This window comes from Miniopterus schreibersii, assembly GCF_964146895.1.
Source record: "Miniopterus schreibersii genome assembly, chromosome: 1".
NCBI lineage: Eukaryota > Metazoa > Chordata > Mammalia > Chiroptera > Miniopteridae > Miniopterus > Miniopterus schreibersii.
The window spans coordinates 173,774,270-173,797,674 of NC_138101.1; the positions used below are offsets into that span (position 1 = coordinate 173,774,270).

The window sequence follows — 23,405 nt, forward strand, 5'->3', positions numbered from 1 at the left end:
TTACCTGCCTCTTATATTTTTCTTTCAAGATTCACTCAGCCCAGGTATCACCTCACTCAGGTAGCCCTCTCCAGAGCCCCTAGTCTGGGTCAATGCTCCTGCATGTGCGCCCACTGCACCCATCATAATATGTATCCCATTCCATTACTGGGTTCCCCTGCTAGAGTTTTAGCTCCTTGATGACAGAGCCCACTGCTTATTTCACACCTACATCCTTTGCAGAGTACCAGGTACAGAGCAAACCCTCAATACATGTGCGCTGCACACTTAAGTGGATGGCTGCAGGAACTCCCCATCTCATTTGCTCGAAGGACACCTCGCACCCTACAGACTTCACCTGGCATGTCACGGACTACTTTCCAATTTCAAAAGTAGGAGGGAATAAACAGAAATATCTGAAATTTGTATAACTCTAAAAGGGAGAAATAAATGATCAGGTCATTATTTGTAAAATAATAGCCAACAGTATGGATACTGAATCATTCGGGGGGAAATGTACCACGGCCGCCGCCTTGGAAAGCAAAGTTAGCCTCCCACTTACTTCAGCTAGTCGCGAATGTTTGTGGACCACCTCTGCTTTATTCATTGGCGTGAGCTGCTGCAAAACACTTCGGCTGTTTGTCAAAGCCCGTGTCAATCGGGCAAATTTTGTCCAACCTTAAAAATAAGAAAAGAAAGTCTCGGTTTTTCACACATAAGTGACATTCTTGGTAATATTCGAATGATCTCAGGAACAGCATAACAGCCAGTGCTAATGACAACTATCAATCGAGAGTATTTTACTTCTATATAGACATCATCATATGTTTCAAGTGCGGTTATAAAATAAGTATTTTTTATGTGTGACCTTTGCGTTTTGTTCATATCTATTACATAGTCTTGGTAGGCAAAGTGGCTAGCCGTCCACGAAATTCTGTGCTCCGCCTTGCACTGCAGAGGACTGGTTTTGCTTTGTTGGGTAAAAGTGATAGTGATGAGAATGTCTTCAGATGATAGTAACTATATGTTGGCAAAATATATATTAAATTATTTCCCTGTGGTCACTTCTCTTTCTTGCATCAACTGAATATTATAATTGCATTGAATATGTTCAGAAACTTCCAAGTGAATCTTATACTTACTGAAGTTTCCTTTTTCTAAGACAGGTGATGTTGTACCCCTTAGTACGCCTGAGTATTGGATTAAAAGTCAAGCCTCTTCCCATCCTCTGTGTATTGTAAGTTTCATCCAGAAAATATTTGGAAAACTTTTTGAGGATATATTGAAGGAATAAGTTCAATGACACATGAATTATCAAATGACATGTGTTGCCCCATTTCCAGGTTTAGGGTTTTCTTGTAGTTCTCAGTCCTAAGCAATCAGCATGTTCCTCCAGACCCCTACACCAGCCGCCTCTCCTCACTTTCAGGAGATTTCCTCCTCAAATAAGTTAACGAAGAAACAGAAGCCATAGAAACATGATAGTTTTCAAGTTCCCTTCCATCCCTCCACCTCTACACGCACCCACACAGCACTGATTCTTGCCTGCCCCTTTATCGTTTCATAAAATTAGTCATTTGCTCTTTTCCAATCATGCATATGTTCTACTCACGGACGTGTTAAGTATCTAGATTTTTCACTATACTAACAATGCCACAGTAAATTTCCTTAGGCCTATCCCTCCGTGCTCTTGGACACATCTAGAACTGCTTATGATATTAGTTTGTTCATTTGATTTGTCACCAACCCCCACTGTACAAACTCTGAAGAAGTTGGGCGGCCACACTGTCTCGGTCAGAGGAAAGAAACACATCAGCAGTTCTAACTTCGCCCAGCGATACATTTACCGTCCTCACCTTTACAGAGACCTGACCGTGTGACTGATTATTCAGCACAGTTCGCTGATGTTCCTTCGACGCGGTCGATACAGGGTAATGTGAACAGACAGATGAGTATGAAGAGCCTAATAGTTGCTCTGTAAGTTGTTCGCGGTATTATGAGAACATTTGCTCTCCTAAAAGCTCAGGATGCCAACTCCTTCTTAATAAAACATTAGGTTAGCTCTAGTGGGTTGCAATTAACCTCCTTGTCATGGACTGCTTAATCTTAAAAATAAAAGGAAGTCACAGAGGCAGTTAAATCAATCTACTAGGCTGCAACACAAGACTCTAATCCATAAGAAAAAAAGCTTAGGTAAACAATTATACTCTTGGCCAAAGAGACTACATGGTATAATTACTCATATTTCATCTGTTTGTTTCCGCTCTAAAGAAAATCGTTGGCTTCCCACAAGAGGAAGGTTGCTATTTTTGCCGTTATTTTCAACCTACAGAAAAATTTTTGGTCTCAATTATTGGCACAAAGATGTCGTAACTATTTGGCACTGGACATTTCACACTGTAAGTGTTTTGGCAGTTTTAGAATCTGTTTGAAAATACTATACAGTATAAATGGGCAGGGATTTGAGCCATCTCTTTTAGAGCACACATGGCTAATCAACAGAATGGATTTCTTGGCTATAATTTCTCCCCTTTGTATTATTATAAATGATGTATTGGGTACCACTGACTATCTGAACAACAGCTCCAAGACCTCAATACCAGGAACAAAAGATAACAAAAACACTTTGGCCCCTTGTATTATTTTCAGTAAATTGTTGGTTCAAAACAGTACAATCAGAACCAGAGTATTCTCAACTTGTGCTTTTTTTAGTAAAAAAGGAGAGCAGGGGGAAATGGAGAACACCGTTAAACCCAAACAAGAAGCTTCCCCGAGGAAGGATGAGGCAGCACTATGCCGAGGGGGTGACATGGGACCGGAAATCAGTCAGACTTTGCTTGTCGGGATCTTCAACAGTAAAATGGAGATGATGACAGTAATTTCCAGAATTATAGAAATGAGCAACAAAGACTCTAACGTTCCTGACACATATTAACTACTTCATCAAAACTGGATTCCCTCCCCTCCAGGGGTTTTTGTTACCATCCATCATGGTATAAATCAAAGGTATTGCTGACATCACTCAGTGCCATTCATTTTAAAGGCAAAAATCAACCTAGAATGAACTTTTGGTGATCATAAAATTCATTTGGAGCAAGAACTGCACCCAAATTAGTTAGCTGTTGTCAGTATATATTTACTATCCCAGGTAGCATTTAGAAATAAAGTTCAGAATTAGTCAGTTTACTCAAGTCTTTCAACCATATGTCTGAGTTTTTTGGTAAAAATACCAATAGAAGTAGGAGATTGATGTCAATTCCAACCAATTTTGGCAATTCCTCTGAAAACTTGGGCCCTTGCTCCAATCACTGGCCCCTTTTCACATTAAGAAGGTAAAAATGTCTTTGCTCTAGGATTAAAAGTTACATTCTGGCTTGCCAGTGTGTGGATTCACTTGCCTGTTCTGCATCCCAAAACACTATTTCCCATATCCTAGGCAGAACTTTCAGTTCCTAAGTATTTCTTCAAAATTTTGCAAACACCTCAACCTACTCTCTTGCAAGCATCGTCAACTGCCTGATCCTTTCTTCTGATCCTCCTGCCTGATCCTTGAGCTCCCACCTGACCGAATTCCAACTCTGGTGAAATCCAACTCCTCACCTACTTCTGCATCTGTACACCTTTGACTAAACACGGGCGGAGTAAAATACATAATCACGCCCAAAGGTACCAGTGAAACTCATGACCACCGGCCTCAACTTGACCTTCGAGCTGCTCAGCAAACCTGATGGATTGCCCTTGTCCACTCTCTTCTGCATGCTTGTGGGTTACCATTCATACCTACTCCTCTCTTCTCACACCTTCCACACTCTTCTCCTCCATCCCCATCTTTACTCTCAGTTGGTAATCATGTGTCCTAGACTACTGAGGAAACACAAACAATCAGAGGAAAGCTTCCACTTTATACGTATTTGTTTGTCTGTCCCCCCTATTTGGATGTGAGAGAAGGAACTCTGTATTTCCAGGGCCTAGAATAGTGCCTGCCCCACACTGTGTGAATGACTTGTGCTTTTGATTTAAAAAATGAATACAATAGATAAACAAGGAAAATAAAATAGTCCTAGAAGAGTCATCAAAAGGCTCAAGTTAAGAAACTCTGGGTAAGTAACCGAAGGCTGAATGAAAAGTTAATCTTCTCTTCAACTTCAATTCTCTAGTCCCAACTCATTTGGCTATTGTGGTCTTATCACAAAATCTCATCTGCTGTTTCCCAAAAGTTCCATGGTCCCCTTTACTCAACTTAAAAGGTTGAAAGATATAATTTTTTGCCTAGGTTTCAAAACATGCTTTCATATACTGTTAGTTTTATAGTGATAGTAGGATGACTACTTAATGGATAAATATTTTATCTCTATTGAATTCATATTAAATTTTCAGCTCGCATGAATAACAGAAAGTAACTCATATATACCATTCACAGTTACCTTGTGCAATACTTTTTTCAGCAATCTGTTGTGTATTTGAAAGGTGTGGAAGAGTCTCAAAAGAAACCTCTATTCAGAATAAGCTCTTCCTCTACAAATTCTGGCACTGGAAAGAGATAGTTGAATCCTTTCCATGATGGGGTCTGATTTTCCCTATAGATTCTAATTTACACGTATATCAAGCACTTAGTTCAAAATCAAGTGGCCTGTGTTGTCTGAAGTTTATTTATATGTCATTTTTTTGTAAGAATGGATTATGCATTTAAGAGATTGTGACAGACAAAGAACTCTGTGATTCTGATATATACAAATGCAGAGGTGAAGGTGGAGGCAGAAAAATGGAAAGGCATTAATTTGAAAAATAAAAGTCAACCCTTAATATTAACACCCTTTCCCCTACATCACTGTAAAATGCTGCCAACTTTCATTTTCCATAAACAAGCTACAAAGTTACTGACACCACTGTTAATGTTCATCAGGTCAAAGCTATAAGTATTGTACTCACTTTGGCCAACATTAGCTGAGCCATGACATCACTTAGTGTAAATTAGAGGAAGTAACAGATATCATCAACTGTTGGCTGCAGATTTTTCATAGATGTTCCTTACCAAGTTGATGAAGTTCCTCTCCATTCCTACTTCAATACGATTTTTTATCACGAGTGGGTGTTAGGTTTTGTCAAACGCTTTTTCTATGCAAACTGATATGATCATATTATATTCCTTCCTTAGCCTGTCGGTATAGTGAATTTCAATGATTGATTTTTAAATGTTGAACCAGGTTTGCATCTGTGGAGTAAATCTCACTTGGTCACTGTGTGTAATTCTTTTAATACATTGTTGGATTCTATTTTATTGAGGATTTTTGCATCTATAATTCATGAGAAATATTGGTCTGTAATTTTGCTTTCTCGTAATGTCTTTTTCTGAACTTGGTATGAGGGTCGTGCTGGCCTCTATTTCCTGGAAGAGACTGTGAATATGACAATAAAACCATCTGCACCAGGTGTTTTCCTGTTTTGGAAGCTTATTAATTATTAATTCAATTTACTTAATAGCTATAGGACAGTTCAGGTTGCATCCCCTAATGTGAGTTCTGGGTAGTTTGTCTTCAAGGAATTGGCCCATTCTAACTAAGTTACCAATTTGGTGGCTGTGGAGCTGTTCAAAGTATATTTTTTACAATGCTTTAATGTCCATGGATGTGCTGTGATGGCCCTTCTTTAGTCTGATATTGGTAATTTGTATCTTCTCCATTTTTCTTGGTTAGCCTGGCTGGAGGTTTATTAACTTGAGTAATCTTTCCAAAGAATCAGTTTTGGGTTGTAGTGATTTTCTCTAATGTTTTTGTTTCTTATTTCATTGATTTCTGCTCTAAGATTTATTTATTGTCTTCAGCTTGCTTTGTCTTAAATTGTTCTTCTTTGGCTTACTTTCCTATGGTGGAAGCTTAGGTTATTAATTCGATATCTTTCTACTTTTCTAATACATGCATATAATGTTATACATATCCCTCTAAGCACTGCTTTTGCTGCATCCCACATATTTGATAAGTTGTCTTTTTATTTTCATTTAATTCAAAATCTTTTACTAATTTACCTTAATAGACCCATTGATACATTTTTAAATGTATCAGTTTCCAAACATTTGGGAATTTTCTAGCTATCTTTCTGTTACTTGTTTCTAGCTTACTTTGTAAGATTTCTATTCTTTTAAAATTTATCAAGGTGTGTTATGGCCAGAATGTGATCTACCTAGTGAATGTTCCATTTAAGCTTGAAAATAACAGGTATTCTGCTGTTATTGGATGGAGCACTTTGCATTTTTAAACAAACAAATGAGCATTAATTATAAGACTAGTCCATTAGAAGATCATTATATTTAAAATAATATTTAAATTTAACCTAAACTTCCTAGAGTATATGATTAAAGGCAGAGGAACAGGTAGGACAGGTTCAAAAGAGAATGCTTTATTCATTCTTCTAGGAGATGACTTAATACACACATTTTCAGAAACATTCACCAGTGAATTGATCTATGTTATGCTTTAAATGGTTTGTACACTATAAAAATTTCCTTGCAATTTGATGCTAACCAGAAACTGAGCAAGTATAGGAATATGCATGTGATTTCATCTGCAGGAAGTAAGTGTAATGCAATTTATCTATAATTATGATTACAGTTGGAAAGATTAAAGCTTTTATGCCAGTTTTTTTAAGAGGTAAGAAAAGACAATGTTTGCCAAATGCAAAAAGGAAGACATTTAATTTTTAGTCTCCTAAGAGATTAAAAATATTTCATAAAAACTTCTTCTAAGGGTATTTGAAATCCTTAATTTATATGACACCATTTCTAATTTAAACATAATTGGAGAGAAAAAAATGAGACCAAAAGGTAGGAAAAAGCACATGCCACTGACTGCTGTTTTCTATAGCAGCCTCTCTGAAAATTATAGTCAATAATACTCCAACTGGAATGTTTTCATTTTCTAGCCACTCTCTTGACAACAAAATTGTTCTTTCAATAATCTAGCAACTTATACCCAAGAAAATCTACAGCAACCAAATTTTAAAAAGGTGAAAAGCAACCTGGAAAAGTCAATTAATCAAACCCTAACCAATTTAACAAAATTCAATCGACAAATCAACTGTTCTAATAAGACCTCACCCAAGCCATCCCACAAAGTATACATTTTGTTTCTAAAACTCACCATGTCAGAGGTTGTTGAAACTTCCATTACATCGATTCTAAATGGATAATGTTCTATGAAATCTCTCCCTTATCATTTAAGTTAAGTAGCTACTATTTTAACTTTCTATTTCCATTCAAAAATATAATTGAATAAAACTGATTTGGACATTGACTAGTATGACTGTGAAGCAAAAGAAGGGTCACATAGTCCAGTTTTGTTTTCAGGTTCAACCAATGGATTTTGTTAAAATAATAATAATAATATATTTTAACGGCAGCCTAATTCCTAAGTGCAGTAATTCCTTTGAAAATTACCTTTTGTTGACTCGTCCTCTATTGGCTGTTTGAACAACGTAATATCCTTGAAAGTGCATAGGAACAAGACCACCTTTTCATGTTCATTTCTTATTGGTGCAATTTGCATATAAAACCACACGGGGGTTCCTGGAAGAGAAAGAAAGGACAGCAGAGTGTGACAAAGCCACAGCAATGACTTGGTCCCCTGCCTTCCCTTTTCCTTCAGCTGCTATGCCAGGAATACTATTTTAATTACTAAAAATGATCAGAAACTTTTAATTTTGTATCAACTACCAGTTAGTCAGAAATTAATACACATCTTTTTCAACTGAAAATATCAAAATTTGAAAGTAAAGCCCAGGGTGTCATTTCACGACCAGGAGCACAAAGGCGGCCTCGCTACTGAAGGCCCGCCGGCACCGCCTCCAGGCCCAGCTCCCCGCGCACCGCTGCGCTCCCCACCTTCCTCCCACGGCCTCAGCAAGCCTGGCCACTCCCAGGTGCTTCTCCGAGGTGCTCTGGCCAGTGTCTCCAATGGACCTGAACAGCAACACCTGATGCCATGGGAAGGATTCATCTGAACATCTGAAATGCTCAGACAGACGTATACAATAGCTCAGTGGCTTTGACTGCACCCCCACCTCAGAGACGCTTGAAGCCTGATGCACACAGGCTCCACCTGAAGCCTTTAAAACAATAAGAAAGGGGAGAAAATGCCCCCAGCCCTTGAGAACCTCAGGCGTCTTTACGAGCCACTGCTTCCTCCCTCCCTCCCTCAGGGCAGGAGGCTGGGCTCTGTCACCAGGTCCTTCAAACAATGCCTCCTGCAGACTCCGAGGGAGGTTTCAGAGCAATCAAGGCTGAAGATTTGGACAGGTCAGGAACGGGCACTATGTCAAATAAATATCTGAAGACAGGAGAAATGCCTTCAAAGGAGTAATTATCCATTAAATGATAAAACACTGAAGGAATGTTCCAACAGAATCAAAAAGACAGATTTTGCATCACATTTGCTCTAAGCCACAGTGCAGCAAAGCCTCCCCAAACAGTGTCCCTTAAAGACATGAAGGCCTTTGTCAGGTCTGGGGTTCAGAGAGTGAGCTGTGTAGCTACAAATAGTCTCTAGGTGAGACTCGATAGCCTGTTAGTGGCTGCCAATGAAAACCAAATAAGGAGCACCTCCAGCCCGGCCGGTGTGGTTCAGCAGTTGAGCATCAACCTAGGAACCAGGAGGTCACAGTTCAATTCCCGGTCAGGGCACATGCCCGGGTTGTGGGCTCGATCCCCAGTCAGGGGCGTGCAGGAGGCAGCCAATCAATGACTCTCTCATCATTGATGTTTCTGTCTCTCTCTCCATCTCCCTTCCTCTCTCTGAAATCAATAAAAACATATTATTAAAAAAAAAAAAAAAAAAAAGAAGCTCCTCCATACCTGAGGCAAAAAAAAAAAAAAGCCATGTAATCATGTCACCACAACAGGAAATTTGCCATTGAGATAAGATGAGGTGACTTAACTACCAGGTTCAAGGAGTCAGAGAATTAAAGAGAGGAGACTTATATGGGAACATTCAGTTTTGACAACCAGGTTCTTTGCAACCCCAGGAAACCTATGGAAGGACATGGTCCATCCCAAAATGATTACAGGATGAGACAGGGAGCTCAGAAACAATTGCACCATCTTCCAGGGGGGCTTGTTCTTTGTTTTCTGCTTCTGATTTTACACAGTGTGTCTGGGAACTATGAGTGATGTGCACAGTTTTCCAAATCACCAGCCCCAGACGCCAGAGATACATGGCCTATGGCTGTTCTAACAGAGTGAGCCTGAGGCAGCAGGGCCATAAACAGAGGGAAAAGCACATTAAACGTAAGCTGTTTTCCAAGGTCTGTTAGAAATCTGAACAGAAAGAGATGATGTTATAGCTCATATCTTTCTATGAAAACAGCAACATTTCAAATTGTGGCACAGAGTCAGGGCTGTTTTTTGAACTTGCTTTCAGATGGCATGGTGGACTTTTTTTAAGGTGAAGTACAGGGTCATACTTCCCCAAGTAGGCTGAGTCCTTGCTGAGTGGCTGGTGAAAGAGCCATGTTCTCAATTTGAGGTTCCGGGGGCTAGGATGTCTGGGAGGGTGAAGCAGAGAGGCCTGGAAACTCAAGGCAGTGCCCTGGCATTGATTATTTGGAGGGAACCCAGTTACCCCAGTTCTGCCCTTTGTGTAGGCAGAAAGAGCCATTTTCAACCATCAGCTCAGAGCCACTGTTTCTTTTCCAATAGTAGAAACAGCCCCCTGCTAGTCAGAGCAACAGGCCTAAAGTATAGAGGCTGCAAACTGAAATGTCAATCGTGACATGTGTTAAATAGGATACCTCAATCTCCTCACTTGCAAAATGGTGTTTAACCTAATTATTTAATGAAAGTAATGGGAGGAGTTGGCATTCAGGCATTTCGCAAAGCAGTTTTCTATAGACGTGTGACTTTTTCTATTAACATTTTTAAAAGTCACACGAATGTACTCTTTTCAGTTGATGTTCAAAAGCCTTCAGCTAACTATTTACACGATTTTTTAAAGCTGCTTTTAAGTATAGTAGAACTCCATTATAATACAAGAATAATCTCTTCCCTTCAACCTCTTTCCTTCAGCCCAGCTGGTGTGGTGCAGTGGTTGATTGTCGACCCATGAACCAAGAGGTCACAGTTTGATTCCTGGTCAGGGCACATGCCCGAGTTGTGGGCTCTATCCCCAGTAAGGGGGGGGGGGGTGCAGGAGGCAGCTGGTCAATGATGTTTCTCTCTCATTGATGTTTCTATCTCTCTCCCTTCTTCTCTCTCTAAAAATCAATAAAAACATTTTTTAAATAAAAAACAATTAATATCTTCCCTTCATATTAAAGGGAAAAAACTCAATGCAGATATGACACAGAAAGGAGAGACGAGTTTTCATCTACAGTGCTGTGGGCCCTATCTCCTACTAGCTCTAAGCAAAAATCTAAACATATATAGATACTTATCTGAAAGAACCAGACAGGCCTGAACAAAGGTCAGATAATTATTTCAAGCCATTAAAATAAAGCAAACTGTGTAACCCACCTCAAAAGGAGACTTTAGGAAATGTAAAAGTCAAGTCATTGCTCACATGATTCAAAGGATATAAACAAACAGAATTTCCACTGAGTTATTTTTGAGAAACTCAGAAAGTATGAGCTTGGCTTTGATGCTTTGAAATCAGGCAAAGATTTGTTTATTCTGCTTAAATGTCAGAGTAATATGGAATATTCTTAAATTATTTGCTAAACTCAAGAAATACCTAAGTCATTTAAGGGATAACAATACTATAGGCAAGTGAAAGGGCCTTTGGGCATAAGAAGCTACTATGAATTATCAATACGTATTTGGACCTGGTTTAAAAAAAAAGAAAAAAAACCCAAAAATTAAAAAACAGAAAACACCTACAGCCTGACTTTTCTCTTGTAGAGGACAGAGCTGATCATTCAGAATGGATTGTTTTCTAGGTGACAAGCCAACATATACTTGGGTATGACTTCAACAAGAAATACCTCTCAGCCTTGATTCTAAAATGAAAGATAAGATGTTAAGAGATTCCTTAGGTAAAACCACTGAAGACTAATGTGCCCATTACCAAGTGCACTACTGTGAAGCAATAACTGTGGTAGTTTTTATCCCCGTGACGGTCCATTAATAAAAAAAGAGAAACTGAAGTTCAATTCCAAATAGTCCACAGAGAACAAATGTTGGAGATAGAATGAATTATGCTCCACAAGATCCAACAGGCACCGAACAGGGAACAATTTCCTGTTGAAGTTAGAATGTGTCCCCAACTGCACCAATTTCCGCTAAAGGTAATAATTGGCTTTGCTATCCTATACCATGAACACTAAGTAAATTAATCCATCTTATGAAGTGGCTGTTCATTTTAAAACGGAAAAGTCAATTTGTGAAAGCAGCAAAAAGAAATAAAAGTAACTATTCAAAGAAAATGAATGAGAAAGGAGCCTTGGCTGACGAGGGTCCCAGCTGGTCTTTTGGTTGGTTGGTTTCCTACTCCAGACCCTGGTGCAGAGTCCCCACCACGACGTCGCCTGTGATTACAGAACAGATAGCTGACCACTCACAAATCTCATCCCGCAGAACAGCTCACAACTATCAGTATAAATACGCCACATGCGAACAGCCTGTTTGAAAAGTTAAAAAGATAATAATAATAACTAAAATAATAAAAAATAAAAGTAATGGCTACTGCCACTAGTTACACAAAAAGAGCCCAAGTCCTGCAGAAGGCCGCATCAGTGAAGGTTCACCTCAGGCAGGTGCCCTAAAGTCACCTTACCTATGTATATATCGAAAGGTAATCACATATCCAGTGATTCCAATCGCCTTTTTCCTTAACCCTAAGAAGAAAGGAATAAACTTCTGTCTTTTTTAGTTGTACCCACACACACACACAAATCGCATTTAAAATGCACCCTGCTTTTCTCCCATTCCTCAACAGGTTGCTTTTCATAGCCAGGATCAATTATTAATTTTGCCACCTAATTTTACTAGCATCCCCTGTCCCTGCCAAGAGAAGGAACAAAGTCTTCTATTCTCTTTACACTACAGCTCAACCACCGCTTACCAAAACATAACATTCATAAAGAGCGGGCACATCTTACGGGCGACTTAGATACCTACTGTTTTTCTTGTACAGAAGAACTTCAAAGCAGTTTGACTCGTAGTTGTCAAAAGTCTGCCTGACTTTCTCGATGGTCTTCTTGTCAGTCAATTCCCCGTACATAAAACTGGGGGGGGAAACAAGCCATTTCAGTTTTGTGTTGCTTTTCGAATGCTACATAAAATCATACAGTTGTCTTTGTTGATTAAGTAATCAAATTTAATTACAAATATAATGTTGCTCTTGCAATATGAACTAAAATATTTAAACCATGTTTTGATCAGATTGTTAAACTTCTTGCTAAAAGCTAGCTTTATTTCAGACTCCCAGAGAGAGAGCGAGAAGCAGCCCTCGCGTTGCACAGTTCATACATGTACAGATTTCAGTTACTCTGGTGTAGTTAAATGCCACGTTTCCCAGCAGCACCACTCATATTTCAGTTATCAGAGAATATTAGCTGTGAAGAATTGCATAAAGTTTAAACTTTGCTGTTGGCTCCTCAGTCTACAAATCTCAAGTAAATAACAGATAACACATCACGATCAGTGACGCATCACCTCACTTCTCCAAAGCCTGTGGGCATTGGTCACTGTGCATCTGTCATTCAGTTCACACACAGAAGCAAAGCATGTAGCTGTGTTGCCTCCTTGTTTCTCAATGGCAAACCCAAGAGACATTTTACAAAAATGGAAATCAGGAGCAGGAATTAGCCATCAAAGATTAAAGTCCATCAAAAAAAAAAAATCATAATGCTGAAAGTGAATTTGAATTGAACATAATTGAGGTTCTAGAAGAAATAGATGAATGTGGGAATGTTGACATTACTGCCACTGAGAGACTCTAGACATGCAGCCAGAGGAACGGAGTGCAGGAGAATTTATCAACATAAATCAAAACAGTGAGGGAGGTGAAAGGATCAAGGGTTCCTAGAGAAAGTTACACAAATTTAAAAAAAAACACACAACAAACCACAAAACCACTAGAAGACAGTTCACAATAGTGACCATGGGAGAACAAAAGAGTTAAAGTTGATTCAGACTTAGAAAGGGGTATTAACATTTGCAAAGAGATAGGAAAAAATGCTCTCTAATTCATAAGGTAGATGACAAGAAAGCAAGAAATGTTCAAATGACCCGTGACAGTCTTTTACAAAGAACTGAAACACTTTAATTTTTAACATTTCTAATGTTCTGAACTATAGTATACTAAGTATTAGTTTTACAATTACTTCCATTTCCATGTACTTAAAACCAACAGTAAGAGAGTTTTCAATGTTTTGACATTGTTAAGGGTCACAGAACAATCGTAATTTCTTCCACTGAGCATTAAGGTGATATCACATGGCTGCAGCTTGCATGGTCCTTTTTATACTCCTCTATACAATGAAACACGAAGACTTCATATTACACATATAATGTACTGGCGTTTTCATCATTTATGAGGATTTTTTAAAGATACAAGTATGGCTAATCGGTGGAGAATTGAAGGAGACATACACTATTACTATGGCTAAAGGAACATATAAAACAGATTCAAGAGTGCCCTTCTACATCCCACAAAATTTTCCTAATATTTTGAAAATTTTCCTAAGAGAAATTCACCAAAAGTTTGATAATCTACAAAACTGAACTCAGTCAAGGATTACAATTCTCTAAAATTCTATTCCCAATGTTTTCACAATCAATTGTTCAGCCGGTTTTAGAAGCACAGTTCTCCTGGTTAGTATAATTGTCTAGATCACTTCTTCCACGAGGAAGGAATCGGTGGGCTACTACTAGATACCTTGAATAAGTTTTTGAAGACGCAAGTCTATCTTTATGATTCCTTTTGTTCCAGTTTTCAAAGAGTTAGCCTGTTGGCCAGAGGCGAATCCAAGTGTGGTGGGTGAAGCTTATACAATTTTAGGAGCCCTCTTTAAGGAACGGAATACAAAATTATGAAAAAAACTCAGACACAGAGCCTTGAAAGACACCCACTCAAGTAAGGGGTCCCCGAAGGTTAAGATTCATTAGCCTCATGGAAAAACTGCCCCAGAACATATCAATCTGGGAAATTTATAACTCGAAAAGCAGTTTGTTATCAAGATCCATCAAAGAGTAGCAGGATTCAACAGAGATGCCGTATCATTAGAAATTAGAGTAACTCAGGCCAATCTTAGGGTAACACTAACCTATGCAACTAGAATTCTAGAAACTAAGAAATGAAAGGAAGTAAATGAGGCAGACCAAAGATTGTCCTAGCAATCTGCCTCCTGCATTTTCAAATACAATATTTCTATCTTTTATTTTAAAAGATAGTTTAAATGTTATCATAGTAAGATAAATGAGAATCTCAGAATAAAATAACAGACTCTGACTCCTTAATCTCGCAGCTGAACTAGCACATGAAGTTCCAGGGCCTGCCTGTAAGATGGCATTAAAAAGCCACTGTTCCTGTGTAAAGCCTGGAGTCCAGCTCACGTGAGTCTCATGAAAATCTCTTGAAAGCATTATAATTAAATTTTTAAAAGCACAGCTCTGGATGGTTTTACTCAGTGGTTAGAGTGTCAGCCCTTGGACTGAAGGGTCTAGGGTTTGATTCCCAGTCAAGGTCACATATCTTGGTTATAGGCTGGATCCCTGGCCGTGGTCAGGGCATGTGAAGGAGGCAACCAATCTATGTGTCTCTCTCACATCAATGTTCCTCTCTCCTTCTTTCTCTCTCCCTCCTTCTCCCCCCCCCTCCACTCTCTCTAAAAAAAAAAAACAAAACAATGGGAAAAATATCCTCAGGTGATGATTTAAAAAAAAAGCACAAAGTCCCACCTTCCAAAAATAAAACATTGGTTTAATGCTGTCAATAATATTATTTACACACAGGTGAACTTTTCAACCAACCAGTTTTTTAAATTATGATAACGGTAATTGACTATTTTTAATCTAAAAACTCTTTAATAAAAAGAAAACATTAAAAACAAAAATAAGATAAGGGTAATTAAGCTAACAAAATCTTTGTGGGTCTTAAGAAAAAGAAAAGAAAAACCATTTTACTCCTATTACTAAATATCTAGGTTCTATAGTTCAACAAACCAAATCACAATACTCCCAACTGGCCAACAGAAAAATGCAGGGGGGAAAAATGCATCTATAATATAACAAGCAACTAGAATAATAATTGGAAAAAATAAATTCTAATAGAATTGAAAATTATGTTACAAAACTTTTAAAAAAGAGACTGGTTTAAAAATTGATGTAATAATACCACTTAAGAAGATATACAACACAACTCTGATTCAGCTAAAATTCTGAAGAGAAGATACAAACCAGCAATTTTTCCAGCAAACTATGAAAATTCTGTAATATAGTCTTCATTATTTTGGCCCTCCCAATGCTAAAGTCTCCTATCCTAAGAATATAAAGGCATTTTAAGGGAAAAAATCCCACACTATTACAATCTGAATACTTTTTGTTAAAGTCTTTTGTTTCTTACATTGTCCCACTGATATTATAAATGCCTTCTACAGCTGCACTGTTTTTTATTGGGGGGGGGGGATTCCATGCACAAAAGCAACCTCTCTCTGCTGCAACACTGAGCAGCCACCATGTAACAGAAACCCTTGTGCTTGGAGGAAAGCAATTCGTAGGCAAGAGGTAGAACCTCTCTGACTCTTAGTTTCCTCATCAGTAAAATGATGGTAATGTTAACAGAACTCAGAGTGTGAGGATTAAAAGCGTAACACCCATGAGGCTGCAAGTTAGAGTGTGGGGTACAGCGGCTGAGTGGTTACTGGCAATCTTTTCATGGGTGGGGTTAGGGGCCACTCCCCCGCCTCCCCACAATTCTAGGACAGGGGTTGAGCCACACTTGCTAATGGGCAGGGTCACTGAGTCCTAAAGGGAGGCGCACATCGCTTTGTGTGTCCTCCTTCTTTGCCAGCCCCTGAGGTGGAAGCCGAAACTCACCAGGGCCTGCTCCCGGATTAGCTGTCCTCTTACCACACCAAGTGGCGGGAAGATGTGGTCCTGAGACTAAGGGAGAAATTTTCCGCGGGCCTGCCTAAGCCACACCCAGCTTGCCTAAGCAGTTTGCAGCATATCTTTCAAGCATATTCTGCCCTAGGAAACTTCTGGGCACAGGCGACTTTGCTTATAGCACGGCTTACTACTGAATCCTGGATCCCTTGTTCTGCCATCAACATCTCACCCACACGCCTCACCATGATACCCCACAGTAAGGATGGCTGTGATGTTGGTGGGCCTTCAAGGGACAAAGGAACCTTCCAAACTGAGAAAACATGTAACCTAATCGTGAGTTCCGCCATCTCCCTCGATCTGCTAATGGTCAATGTTCCTGAACTAAAACACCGCATTCGGTCGCCACTAGAGAGCATGACGTTATCTACAGGCTGCAGTCCACAGGCCAGCAAACGCGTCCCAGAAACCACACACACTGACGCAGTGCGGTTGGCGGTAAGTGTGGTCCTCGGCGAGGAACCGGCCACAACAGTCATCACCAAGTCAGTGCGAGGAGGGGCTGAGATCTATAGTCCAAGGACCAGAAAGAAGCCTGAGGGGACAGCAAAAGCAGAATTTAGAAACAAATAAGAGCACAGATTTCAGAATCTGAAAGGGGTCATTCTGAAATAAATTAAAGCATTGCTTTATATAGTCGATTGTAACCAAAAGGTTTCACAACCCGTTCATTTATATGGGCTCAGAAGGATTCAGATAGAGTTAAAGAGTAGACCCCTGGCATGTAATTAAGGGAATCTAGGGGAGCACTGGACGTCTCTAACCCTTGCAGCCTGGACATCACGGAGGCTCCTCTGCTCTCCAACACTTCCCCTCCGCCACTGTGCAAAGCAGAGCCCAAGGCCAAATGGAACCAGACTGACTGACATCCACCACGTGTAACGTGCCCTTGTTGGCTGAGATAACCCTGTGTTAATAAAACTACTTGTGAAATACATCCAATAATGTGCCTCTTACTATCTCTGCTTCATTCTCTAATTTGATGGCGTGGGCAAAGGATTATTAGTGGGCACTTCAAGGAAAAAAAAGATTTTGAAAGTATCTATCTACTCCAATCCTCCCTACCTACATGATTGCTCTTCAACCCTCTTTCCTAAAAAATAAAAATAAAATAAAATAAATAAAGGCAGAATGGGCCTTTAAATTTTCAGGTTAATAAAAGATTAAAATACTGACGTGGTTTCTACCTAACCTATGATGATAGTATGTCTTGAAGGTCAGGGTTTCCTGGGGGTCATGAGCTAAGATCATATGCTTTTAAATGCCATCCCCCCAAGCGTACAATCTCTATTATACATGCAATATGTTTTGCGTCCAATAAACAGCCAAACAACCCAAAGGCTTCGAATGCAACTATTAGACAATAAAACGGGCTAGAAATTCTCGGAATCCTGAAGTGTCATAAGAATATTTTTTTAATTTTAGTTAAAAAATTGAGACAGTATATAGAACACATCAGATTTATTAAAATAGAAATTTAGATACTACTATGAAGTACAAGGATGCAGGGAAACTGGAACCCATTCATGGTTGGTGAGAGTGGGAAATAGAAGGCCACTCAATAGCAATCTGGGAGCATTAATGTACAAATTCTGTATATATTCTGTTATCCAGCCATCCTATTTCTGGGCACAGTCAACTTCTCACATGGGGCCACAGGAAGATGTGTATGGAGATGTTTGTCTCCAAGTTGTTTGAGGCAGCAAAAATGTCAGAAGTTGAAGTCCATGACTAATAAAATGGATAAATCAAATGGAGGCTGTGGAGACACTAGAGTACTGCACAGCAGTCAGGCACAGTGATCATACAGCAACATTAAAAAAATCTCAAAAACATAATCTTGAGTGGAAAAAGTAAGAACCTATCCATCTTATGGCACGGTATGAATTGTGTGGGCCTTAAAAACAAACACAAAGCAACATCAGTTAAGAATATACATACTTAATGTACAAACAGAGGGTAGAGCAGAAAGACACAATAAACACCCTATAATGAATAATTATAGAAGAGGGTGGGGCTGTTTCCCGATCTTAGGTCCTTTGCCCATTTGGTGGGTGCTGGGAGGAGAGGATCCATGGGGGGGCGGGATATCTGTAATACTTTCAACAATTAAAAAAAAGAAGATGGGGAATGTGATCAAGAGGGAAAAATAAAAGAAAAATTAATAAAATAGAGAGCTTCCCAGAGAGAGTACAAGGATAATATTGAGATACTGAAAAGCATGTTTAATTAGATTTTGTGCACCTGGTCTAATAAGGGGAGGGTTGGAAAGTACAAGAAAGGAAATAAAATATGAAAACAAAAGAAATAAATCTTAGTCTCTTGATATTGTAAAATTACAAATTGCTATTTTTTTTTAATTTTCCCATAAAACAGTTCATATTTGAACAATTAAAAAACAGAACATGGACTCTTTACCCAGTTGCTACTTTAATCTTATTGACTTTAATCCATCTAATGCAAGTTGTATATAAAGATGATTCTTTCTTCAGGATATAAACTGTTACATTTTTTCCCACACAAACTCACACTCACTGATTTCCGGTTTCTTACTCTGATATCAAGTCTTATTCCAGAACTTGTCATTATTAATAATGATAATCAATAAAATTCTTTGAATTATTCACAAAGCTATCCTCGTTGTTAAATGATTTAGCTCTATATTCAATTGGAATTCAGTGATTCCAAAACTCTATAATAACTTTTAGTTATTAACACTGCAGTTCTAAATGTGTATATAATTTTCTTCTTTCCTCCTCTGTTTCCTTCTATCTCACATTCAAAGGCTTTTACAGATTTACACAGGGAATTTTTAAAAAGCTGTATGTAAAAAAACAAGAATCATGATGCAGATAGTGTTTATTAACTGTTTTTTTTGTTTGGTTGGTTGACTGGTTGGTTGTTTTTATTTAATAATATGTTGTCAGCTTCTTCTAGTGTCATCATCTTTCCAGCATATGATTTAGAAAATTGGGGCTTTGCCATAATATTTTTTAACAAATCTACTACTGGACAGTTTGATCATTTTTAGATCTTGCTTCTTCTAAAAAATGCTGCAGTAAACACAAAATGGGGATAGTTTAATTTTAAAAGGGGATGGGGAAGTTTAAAAGGGAGTGCACTAAAACAAACTATGCCTCTAAGAAAACCTGATGGGGCTCAAATATCCTTTGCTCACGTATCAGATGCTAGTCTCCACTGCTCTGTTTAGGAAATTTTTAGATTACCTAAACACACTAGGCATTTTGTGCAATCAAGTGCTAACTGTTTAAGTTAAGAAAATTATCATTTTGAAAATAGTGTCTAAAAATAGTGAAGAGGGGTAGTGGGGAGACAGCTTCCCACAGTGAAAAATGAAAAAGCATGAAGGAATCCAAAGCTCTCTGCTCTCTCACCCACCTTAAATACCCTGACGCTTGGGATGAAATACAATAAATAAAAGCATGTTATATGGAGGCATGTGAGATCTAGGTTAGGGTTTATTGCAAAACAAGCCAATCTAATTCAGCAAATACTGACACAAAACACTGAGCTGTGTCGTGTGGTGCATGCAAAAGTGAACAAGATGGAATCTTTACTTTCAACGCATTTATAATCTGGCACTGGGGGTAGGAGGGGGAAAGCAACTCTATTAAGGGATAGAATATATTAATATAACATGCCAGTATTTTTTAATGAATTTCTGTAGGAAAAATTGCACCTGCCAAAGAAAATAGGCGGGGAGGTGGGGGCATAGATACATGGGAAGCAAGAAGGGGTGACAAGCAGGACTTCACAGTAGATTCCACATATGACAACAAGAGCAATAGCACTAGAAACCCAAGGGGAAAGGAAAGTTCGTTTAAGGCCAGACGGTGATGCCACATGATGAAATACTGGGAGCCAGAGGAGGGAAAACACATTTGTTGAGAGAATCACAAATACCTTCCGGTGAAAGATGGCATCTGAAACAGACATGGGCGTGATGATGGGATGTCCAAAGTCCAAGAATAGGAAATGGATACGGAGCATCTGCGTTCCTTAGAACTCTCTATAGAGCCTGTTCCAAGGGTAAGGTCTACCATAAAACTAACCTTCTCGAAACCTAAGCCCTCCTGAGACATAAGGGAGCAGAGACGCTCAATACAATCCTTAACCCCCCAGAAACTATAGCACACACCTAACAAAGCGCTGGCCCAACAGCTAATGTCCACCCAGCAGATCAAAAGGCATCAGTGCTACCAAAGGGAGTTTCTCGATGAGGGGCCATAGTTCCATCAGTCTGTTTACCAATTTCGGATCTGAGAGTGAAGACTTGATGTGAGAATTATTTAGTGGAGAAAAAATGAGGATCACTTGGGAAAGGATAAATAAAAGAAGATCTTTAAACAGATTATTTCTCAAGTCTGGCTAAGCATCAGAACCATCTGAGCTGACAGTTAAAAGTATTCATCCCGCCCGGCCGGGCGTGGCTCAGCGGTTGAGCGTCAACCTGGGATCCAGGGGACCAGGGTTCGATTCCCGGTCAGGGCACATGCCCAGGTTGCGGGCTCGATCAATGACTCTCTCATCATTGATGTTTCTATCTATCTCTCTCCCTCTCCTTTCCTCTCTCTGAAATCAATAAAGATATATTAAAAAATAATAATAATAAATAAAAGTACTCATCCCTGCCCCACCACCCACCTTGGGTGATTCTGATTCAATAGGTTTGATTTGCGAAACCTCTCTAAGGGATTCCCATGTGTAGTCAGGTTTAAACTCATGGTTTAATATGAAATCCCTGCCTTCCATGAAGAAACAGAATACACAGGGGTTGGCAAAATTAGGTTTACAGTCGTTCGTATGGAAAAAGACATGCAGGGTTTGATTATTACAATAGCTTTAACTCAAGAATGCACTCACAACTGTAAACCTACATTTGCCTACCTCTGAATATATTTGTATATGCATATAATGTTTCTCAGCATAAATGGGTAGAAAGAAGATAAATATTATGATTCCCAGGACAAGTCCTTAACATAAAACTCCACCTCAGTTATCCCCTCTGAAAAACAAAAGTTTTGGAATAGAAAATAATTCAGATCCCTTGTAGTTCTAAAATAACATGATTTTGGTGCTTAGTTAAGTCATAACTTTAAAGAAAAAATTAGCTCAAGGTAAAAACTTCCCATCTGGGCTTATTGAAATATTGTAAAAAGTTTTTAGTTCTAAATTGGGTTCCTTATTTATAATTTTCTCTTCTTTTTTATGATTTTATTTTTGGAATACTCTCTTTAAACTTACAGCTATGGCATATTTTTAAAGAATTCTTATAAATATAAATGCCAGCATTTGTTTTACATTAAGTCAAACAAAATAGCAATGGTACAATGTACCAACATTACAAAGTACATATGATTTACACAGGGCATAAGAACTTTATTTTGATGTTCTTTAAATGTTCATGAACCACGTCCTACTTGGTCAGGGGTTGTTTCCTCTACTTTGTTCAAGACAGTTTTAGCAGCTATAAGTGCTTCCTGGAGGTAGAATGCTCCTTTGATCACTCAGCACCTAGGATAGTTCCTGCCTCATAGCAAAAAATATTTATTGGATGAATTCATAAATTCACAGATATGCAAAAACCTTCTCTTAGCAAAAGTTTTCACCAATGGCTCTTACACTGTATATTTCTGCTGACAATGTAGTGTCCTTAATATTTTAATATAATTTTTCTCCTATAGTTTTTATATGTGAGTAAATAGGTTTTGGTACCAATGCCAGCGTGAGTGTGGTAGAAGTGGGAGGGTCTCCACACCAACAACAAGCAATTTTGGGACACCAGCTGGAAGGCCTACAATTCAACTCAGTTATGACACCATCTACCCTGAGATAGTATCAGATTCCATGGGTTAGGGGTTCAGTCTTAAAAGACAGCCCCCCACACACACACTTTATATGCCACCCGTCAAAAGCCCTGGTTGTTCCCTATACTTCTAAGGACAGACTATAAGTCACAGGTTCCCACAACCTCCTCCTTGGATTTGATTAATTTGCTAGAGCAGCACACAGATTCAGAGAAACATTTTACCTATTGGATTACTGGACTATTTTTAAAGGATGTAACAGAGATAGCCAGATGGAAGAGATGCGTGGGCAAGGTCTGGAGAAAGGCTGAGGAGGGCACCACTGTCCCAGCACCTCCACGTGTTCACCGGCCAGGAAGCAATCCGAACCTCGTCCTTCTGAGTTTTTATGGAGCTCTCATCACATAGTCTCGATTGATTAAATCATTGGCCATTGGCCTTTGAGTCAACCTCCAGCCCCTTTATCAGAGGATGGGGGTGGGGGTATTGCAAGTTAAACCCCTCTAAACACGTGGCTGGTTCCCCTGCACCCTGCACCCAGCCCCCGTGCTCAGGTTATCTAAGGGGCTTTCCAACAGTCACCTCATTAACAGAACAAAAGACACTTTTATTGCTCTTAATTCCGAGCCTTTCAGGAGCTCTGTGCAGACACCTGGCTGGAAGACCAAATGTATATTTAATATAAATCACTATATCACCGTGAGTCTAAGTCACTTTAAGCCTTTCAACCGCATTCAGCATTAAACGTCAGCAAAGGTTCCTGAGCTGTTCTTTCACCTACCTGCAAGTGCTGCTTTTCTGCATGACGTCAGCTCGGTGATACCCAGAGAGTTTGCAAAAACCGTCATTACTATAAACTACAGGCCAATCTACAATCTGGGCGTTTCCCAGCAAGAAACTCGATTCTAAAGAAGAAAGGGAAAAGAGGAAGTTTTTAGCTTCATTTAGCAATGTACTTCTTTCAAGTAATAAGAAAAACCTCACAATTCATAAAGATAGGCAAATACAACTATGGTTTGCTATGGTACAAATAATAAAACCTGTCCTTGATATTGACATAATGAGTTTACCGTGATCATCAAATGAGACCTGCAATAAGTACAAGATTTGCATACAAACTAACAACTCAGTGGAACAGAAGCCAGTTTATGTAATACCTCTTTCTGTTCAATTATAATCTAAGCTATGAAAACAAACTAGGGTTAATATTAAACAAATGTTAATGTCTATAGTAATTATACCTAAAAACCAGTTGATTTATTAAGATTAGGGCTACAGTCACTTCTATACACATTGAGAATATTGGACTTGATAAAAGAGGCAAACTTGTATGACTCCTCTAAAAATTCTATTCATATAATTTTGGACATGGTGGAATAAATTCAACTGATCTTAAGAAGTCTAATTTAAAATAACATTGAAGAGGTCCTTTTAAAAATAAAATTATTCAAAGATATTATTTTCAACCACATGCTACACAAAATTTGGGAACTATCTTTAGTCTAAAT

The 23,405-nt window shown here is 38.8% G+C and overlaps 1 protein-coding gene across 1 annotated transcript in view; it reads right to left on the minus strand.

Annotated features, from left to right (window-relative positions):
• Window positions 1-23,405, minus strand: part of KCNH5 (potassium voltage-gated channel subfamily H member 5) — a 218,003-nt gene that overhangs the window by 174,054 nt on the left and 20,544 nt on the right. Inside the window, exons 2-5 of the mRNA XM_081150235.1 lie at window positions 22,679-22,802; window positions 12,080-12,186; window positions 7,409-7,537; window positions 542-657 (exon numbers count right to left, since the gene is read on the minus strand). Of these exons, the coding sequence (XP_081006361.1) occupies window positions 542-657; window positions 7,409-7,537; window positions 12,080-12,186; window positions 22,679-22,802 (476 nt within the window). The remainder of the gene's footprint in view (window positions 1-541; window positions 658-7,408; window positions 7,538-12,079; window positions 12,187-22,678; window positions 22,803-23,405) is intronic.